General features: G+C 33.2%; 1 protein-coding gene across 1 annotated transcript; it reads right to left on the bottom strand.

The window, feature by feature from the left end:
- Window positions 1-407: 407 nt before the first annotated feature.
- LOC119634386 (GATA zinc finger domain-containing protein 5) lies at window positions 408-5,756 on the bottom strand. Its single transcript, XM_038028497.1, has 5 exons — window positions 5,187-5,756; window positions 1,242-2,266; window positions 1,098-1,166; window positions 649-1,023; window positions 408-486 (listed from the first exon to the last, which is right to left on the bottom strand). The coding sequence occupies exons 1-5, from the start codon at window positions 5,229-5,231 to the stop codon at window positions 408-410; spliced, it is 1,593 nt and encodes a 530-aa protein (XP_037884425.1). The 5' UTR covers window positions 5,232-5,756.
- Window positions 5,757-7,519: the final 1,763 nt, after the last annotated feature.

The following is a 7,519-nucleotide window of genomic DNA, read 5'->3' as shown; positions in this document are numbered from 1 at the left end:
GGTATCGAAGATGAAAAACCGTACGATTTCATTCTTATTTCTTATTAAAGTGATTAAAAGTAATTTTTCTTGTATTTTAAGGCACTTATATAAATATTAAAGAAAAAAAAAAAAAAGAAGAAGAGTAGTTGATAACGTTACATGAAGTACATTAACTTACTTACAAATAAATAAACATCTAAATTTAAAAAGAAATAAAAAAAATAAAAAAAAAAAAAAAAGAAGAAACGGCACAGTAAAAAAGAACTCCAACTTATAACTAATTAAGTAAATTTTATAGCACATAACTGAGTTTTTGGTTTCGATTCCTTGGAAAAATTTCAAAAATATATATTCTTTGGCTTGCAATAATTATATAAGAGTATTAAATGTTGTTGTCATGTTGTTGTTATTCTTGAAATTTTCGTTTACAGTTTTTCACTAATTTTGTTATCAAGATCTCTCACGATTAGACCGTTATAGCCTTTCGCTAAGCTGTTGTTATAACTGAGATTGCAACTCGTTGCATTGTTGTTTATTACAGCGGGAGTAATAATGGTAGGAGCAGCGTTTCCTATTCCGGTTATCGTTGTTGTTGCTGTTGCTATTGCTGCATCTGCTGCTGCTGCTGCTGCTGCTACTGATGCTGATGCTGATGTTATTGTTGCTGCTGCTGTTGTTGTTGTTGTTGTTGCTGCTGTTGTTGTTGGTATTGTATTTGTAAAAGTATTATTATTGCTAGTGTTGACTTCATTCGCGTTTCTATTATTGAACAATTGATTACAATTTTTATGAGCTAGAGCTTCTATGGCCAGTACAGTTCGTTCCAATAAATTCAAAAGTCTCTCTTCACGCGCATCCATACGCCTTAACAGCTCCTCGTCGCGCTTTTCACGCCTCTTTAAATACTCAATCAATTCATAGTTAGTGCTGTCGGTGGATGTCGATAATTTGCGTTTACTTTTAGGTGAGGCATTCGACGAACATTCGGATAGATTGTCGGTGTCCACTATAACGTCAGGATGTAAAATGTTCGTATCAATGCTAATGATGTGTAAAAGCTCGATCAAAACAATTTTGCACTTTATTTATTTATTCATTTATTTATTTCTGCTTACCCATTATAGTTCGTTTGCATTAATTGTATATCATCGGGATTGAACTCACCTTCCGACATGGGTTCCGATCTGGAATCATATAGAAGAGAACTTTATCACATTTTTACTTTACGTTAGTGAAGAGCAATTAAATTTTTTATTTACTTCATCGAAATATTGTTATCGTTGGTCTGAAGATTCAGGGCCCCGTTGCAGTCTTTTTCATACTCTGTCGGTAAGGCGTCTTTCGGTGAATTAACCCCGTTAGTTATTAAACCACTTGCATGAGCTTGCAGTAAATTATGATGATTATGATGTTGTGTATGCTTATGAATTTCATTTATGTCATCCTGGGTGACGCGCATTTCATGCTGATGATGTTGGTGCTCCTTTCGCATTGTTTGCAAAGCTAAAGGTGAGGCGCCATCGTACAAAGCTGGATTAAGTCCGGGCACGGCTAAATCTACTGCAGTACTTCTAATATTCTCACTCACTCCGCCGTTACCCATAACATTGCTATTGCCCTCACCGCTTCCTCCACTTCCACCTCCGCCGCCGACTCCGCCGCCTCCGCCGCCTCCGCCAGTGTCTGAACAGCCTAACTGAGCCTCAACGAAATGATTGGGCAGAAAGCGTTCCAACGTTTTACTAGCATTAGAATTGGAGTCATTCGATTGGGCTGCTAGAGTCTGCAATAAATTCTGTTGCGCGACAACTGCTGCTTGTGTTTGCTTGTCCAGCACTAGAGCGCCAAATTCAGCTGCCTGTCTTCGCCGATGATAATATGATAATTCATTGTGGTTTTTATTAATTAAGGCCAAACGTTTGCTATTTGATCCCCACGATTCGCCTCGCTGTTCCTCGATTTCTTTAAATAGGAACATATACGGCCAGTTTCTGCGCACATGTCTCTCGGGATTCTTTTTCAATTGTGTGTAAATTTTTTTCAAATTCTCGTAACGATTGCAGCATTGCTTGGCCGATCTTTTCCGGGCGCTGTAACGATTAAGTACTTCGGCTACCATCTCCCAAACACTGGCGTGATTTTTGCGATTCGATTGAAAGGCATTTTGTATTCGCTCTGATTTCACAATATTCAGCAGAGCTATCGATTCGGGCACATTGAAATAGCTTTCTGGCGTGCGTGGTGCCCGATGATGATGATAAACACTGGTGGGTGTCTTATTATCCTGCAATCAAAATCAAACGAAACTTTTCAATAATATCGATAAATAATACGAGTAAATAGCGGTAAATACTATATTTTTGCAGAGATATTAAGAGAGATGCATTAAGTTCGGCAGGCCCGAACACAACCCCGATGAGAGATAAGTTAAAGGTTAAAACAATAATTGAGAGGATTGACGGTGAATTTTGAAATGCCGCCTGATCATGCAATGTGCAATTTTAGCAAGTAGTTCGCTTGAGCGACAGATTCATTTCCGCCTTCTATATATGAATAAAAAAAAATAAATAAATAAATAAATAAATAATAAAATCGGTTGATTTTGATATTTTTTTTTTTCTTTCGTCAGCGAACTTTTGTGAAAAAGACGTGCGCGTACAAGCGTGCTTTCGATGGCGAAGGATCGGCAAGCCCACATTGCAATTGCATGACAGTTTCTGAGCCGTCTTTCAAATTGTCTAGAAGTTATTTATGCAATTCTTCTCAACCTATCGTAACCGAGTAATAAATACTCGCTCTCAAATATTTTCCGCCCGGCTTAACATGATTGCATGCTTTTCTTCGAAATTGCGTTCTATGTGAAGAAAACGTACTTATGTTAACGCTTAACGTTTAGTCGTCAAAACATTTCTCAGAGACATGTAAGGGGCAAGGCTTTTGAATTTCCCTCTCCTCCTTATTATACAACGTCAGCTAGAATATATTTTAAAATGAATCGAAAAGGCGACAGAGCATTATAAACTCGGAGGAAGATAGTCGCTGTGCAAGAAGGGATAAACAAGACAAGCGAAAGTGTGTTCAAGTGTGTTTGTGATCAAACTTGTTATGCAAAGATTCATTGCATAAATATCAATCTTGAACGTGTTCTCCGGTTCAATCAGTCAATTGTCATTCAGGGCTTGATTCGGCTTCCGGAGAGGGAGACCATTGCAAAGGCCTCAATGAGACCTTTAAATGCTTTGCGACGTTTCTGTCCACTTTGCCTGCAAAATCAGCCAAAAGTAAACACAACAACTTTGGGTCGCTTTTAGTTGTCCCTCATCAGAAATTGCTTAGGATATGCGTACAACTGAAGCTAAATAACACACTCAGGCAATAAGTTATGGATTGATCAGTTCTCTCGCTAGACGTGGAAGGATGGACGAGTTATAGATAAAAGTTTTTTTTGCAAAGTGATCAATGTGGGCTATCAAATTGGTGGATCTATTCTATTTCTCTGCCCTGATATTCGAAAATGGATTGAGGAAAGTGCATTCAGTCTTTTTGAATATTGCTCGAACCGAAGGCAACAACACATAATCTATGCTAGTTATTTTCAACACATTTACATACTCGACGCATAATAATAGCTTGCAACATGTTATTACTTCGCTGTCATCCTGTCCCTGTCCTTCTCTCTCTTTGGTTATGTTGAAGTGTAAAATCTAAAAATAAATCTATTCAAAGTATTTCTAATATTTTTATAATCTTTACAAAAACTATTGCCGTGTATTTGATTATATTCTTGCCATGAAGTTATGTACATACACTTGTACACGTATCTATATTCAAAAAGGGAAGTATTAAGTTTAAGGGGGTCATTTATGTCTGCGTTTGTGTTTGATCGTGTGTGTGTGTGTGTGTGTGTCTATTCTGTACATTATATATCACTTTAACCACGCTATATGAGAATATATATATATATATATATATATATATATATATATAGAATACATATAGGAATGTAAATAAGTAAATACATGTAAATTCTTACTAAATTATGGCGTATATTCATTTCAATGCTATTCAAATGTTTTTTTTTTCTTTCTCTTTTTTTTTTTTGCAGGTTAGAAATCAAATTATATTTGAAACTAAGTAACTTTTTTTTTGATAATTTTTTAAAATAAGTAAAATGTAAAAACGAATGTTTGTTTTTTTTTTTTTGAAAATTGAAACAAAAAGAAAAAAAGAAATAAAAAAAAATAGAGAAACATCTAGCGTCATCCCCCCTCAAATATATTTTCCCAAAAAGAACGTTATTAACGTTTTCCGTGTGTTTGAGCAACGAGCACCAAACACCGAAACGAAATAAAGAGAAGTATGTAAAAATATTTTTAGTACAATTTTATTTCATATTGACTAAGTGACTGACTGGCTGTGTGTGTGTGTGTGTGTGTGTGTGTATGAAAAACGTTTATAATTTTTCCGATCTGAAATTATTGTCTATGCACATGTATGTAAGCACATACCCTTATGTGTGATTATGTGGAAGAGCGTACAAGAGTATGTAAGTGCGTAGCTGAAGATCTGTAGCTAAATCTGACGATTACAACTACTGCGATGGTGTGACTATGACTTGCACTGTGCATGCATGGATGACTCGTTTTAATGTATTACTCTTTGTATTTCATAGATGCGCGTATTTCTACAAATTTACTTACAATATATCTGCATATCTTTGTGTTTTTTTTTTTGTTTTTTTTGTTTTTTTTCGTTGAATCTCTGGTAGCTCTTTGAGTGATGAGTAGATGCACTCGTAATATAGTTTAATATCGTTTTTTTTCTTCTTTTTTTTGCTTTATGTTTGTCTTTACATACTTGCATACGGGGATATTAATCTGTGTTGGTTAGTTGGTGATTCTACGTACGGGTTGTATTAATAGAAATGTATATCAAATGTATGTATTCATTAGTTTAGTAATAATTGGAATAGAAAGCATCGTCATAAGACTAAACTATTAGTTTTAACTTGATTGTTATTACTTTTTCATTTTGCATTTTGCATTTTGCAAGGAAAATTAATGAAAAGGTAAAAATAGTAATGCAGTTTACAAAATTCACATTCAAAATACATATAATTAATTCAAGGTTATCTGCACTAACAATTGGAAGTAATGCGTTTATTAACATTTAAAACTATTTATTATTAAGACAGATTCACTCACCATTTCGAATTGTCTCTCCTCTCTTAAGTGACCGTTATTGCACATTTATCTTTAATTATTTGTTTATTTTTTTTCTCTCTGTTTTCAATACTTTCTTTCCCTTTCAAATGCAAAAAATTCTCGATTCTCCGACTGCTCTCTTTTGCTCTCTCTCTCTCTCTCTCTCTCTCTCTCTCTCGCTGCTTTTAGGTTGTCCGTCTTCTTCTTTTTCTACATAACACAGTGGCATTGGAGATATTATACGGTGATAATAATCAACTTTTCCACGCTCTTGCTTTGCTTTATTTGTCTCTTTTTCTCTTTCGTAAAGAACACACATATGGCAGCAAAAAATAAAACGTACTCTTGTTTGACGGTAACGGGTAGGCGATGTGTTTTTTGCTTATCATGTGAGAGACTCATCTCTTTTATCCTCTATGCCGCTCTCTCTCTCTCTCTCTCTTTCTCTCTGTTTATCTATCTATCTCACAATTCAGTTACTATATAGGCTTAGACATGAATGCGTTGTTAAAGGTGTTTGCATGATTGGTGCATGCCTGCAAAACAATAACAATATAAAAGCAAAATAAAACCAATGAACAACCAAACAAAAATGTATTAATATTTAGAAGTTAACCTTTTTAACCTCGATTTTTTAATGTATTATAAATAAATATCTATATATGTATACATATATATATATATATATAGACCTATATATATATAGATAGATATGTGTATATATATGGGTGTGTGTGTGTATATATATATATATATATATATATATATATATATATGTATGTGTATAGATTTTTAAATAATTAAGAAGTATAGAAACACAAACCATAAAACACAACTTACATATTATATAGCAAAATAACAAGAAATAATTATAGAAAAACATTATAATTGTTTGCATGTATATGCATGTTTGCGTGTATGCATGTGTGCATGGTATGAAGAGTATAAAAATTATTTGAGCAACAACGTTTTCTTTACTTCTACGCAATGAAATTTCGTATAAATACCCATTAATATATATTTCTTTCAAACATATCGTTTTGAAAACTTAAAATGAAAAAAAAAAAAAAAAAAAAAAAAAAAAAAAGAAAATAAATAAATAAAACTGAAAAATAGAACAAACTAGTATATGTTCATGTGTTTATGTTTAGGTATTTATGTGAATAATTTTTATGTAGCTAAGTACAGTTTATAATAGCAGTAGAGATTAGCTTTAAAACTTTTTACTTTTTTTTTTTATTTTTATTTATTTTTTTTATTTTAAATGCTTGGTATCAAGAACTCAGTCATATTTGAAAGAAAAAAATAATGCGGTATTACAGTTCATCAAAAAAGGTCATCATTATGAGTTTTGGTTGTGTTCGTATATATATATATATATATATATATATATATATATATATATATATATATGGAATAGTAGCTATTCAAGCATCGTTACTAAGATTATATATACAGTTTTTATTCAAATCGTTCTCGCAAACATCATCTTTATGGTTTTCTAAGTTCCTTATTCCTTTTGTAACATGTACGCAAAGTTCTCTTCATAAGAAATATAAGAAATATTTATTCAAATCAGACAGAGCGTATGAGTGCTATTATATTAAGCGAAAAGTGCAAATATATACTATCAGGTAAGCACCTGTGCTTAACAACTTACCGCCTACACATAAACAAAGTGAAAGCGGCAAAATTTTATTCAAACTCATCGTTCCACCTGTCCTAAGGGCATTTATTATTAGAATTATTTCTTGAAGTAAAAAAGCCAAACATTTGCGTATATTTCCATAACTAAGACACATTATCCAGGTCCGAAGATCAAGTTTCTTTACCATCTCAATATATCGTAGGTATCCAATGGCAGTTAATTAGCCATTATTTTGAGATTATATTCCCTATATGCAATCGTGAAGTGACGATCCACGTCGACTGAGAACCTTAACTACTTCCGCAACAATCGAAAATATATGTTCTTTTGCCTTTCCATCTTGAAAATATACGCACATAATTGCATTTCATATGTGCCGTCGATGAATACATTCTTCAAGGTTCAGGCACTAGTCTCAGGTTTCATGCAATAATATTTCATGGAGAACCACTGCCACAACTCAGTTGCAATTCTGTGCACGGACAATGATAGTAATAAAAGAAGACCAAAGGAGAGATGCCCGAATATTTTTATTGTTAAATGAATCTAATTTGATATTTTATAATATTGAGTAGGCGTGGTCAGTTTTTCATTTTCATCTACAAGACATACATCATTGAAAAAGTATATGCGACATTGTTTCATTTGTTGTAGTTTACGACTGACGATTGAAGCATTCATTCAT

Source organism: Glossina fuscipes, unplaced genomic scaffold (genome assembly GCF_014805625.2).
Source record: "Glossina fuscipes isolate IAEA_lab_2018 unplaced genomic scaffold, Yale_Gfus_2 0, whole genome shotgun sequence".
In the NCBI taxonomy this organism is placed as follows: Eukaryota; Metazoa; Arthropoda; class Insecta; order Diptera; family Glossinidae; genus Glossina; species Glossina fuscipes.
The sequence above is the reverse complement of the archived record's forward strand: the minus strand, read 5'-3'. Positions and strand labels throughout refer to the sequence as shown.

Bases quoted from the DNA above. Each gene is read 5' to 3' on its own strand.
- LOC119634386 (XM_038028497.1), bottom strand. From the start codon at position 5,231: ATGTGCAATAACGGTCACTTAAGAGAGGAGAGACAATTCGAAATG. The intron at 2,267-5,186 runs GTGAGTGAATCT...TTTTGATTGCAG, and splicing joins AGGAGAGACAATTCGAAATG to GATAATAAGACACCCACCAG. The intron at 1,167-1,241 runs GTAAATAAAAAA...ATATGATTCCAG, and splicing joins GATAACAATATTTCGATGAA to ATCGGAACCCATGTCGGAAG.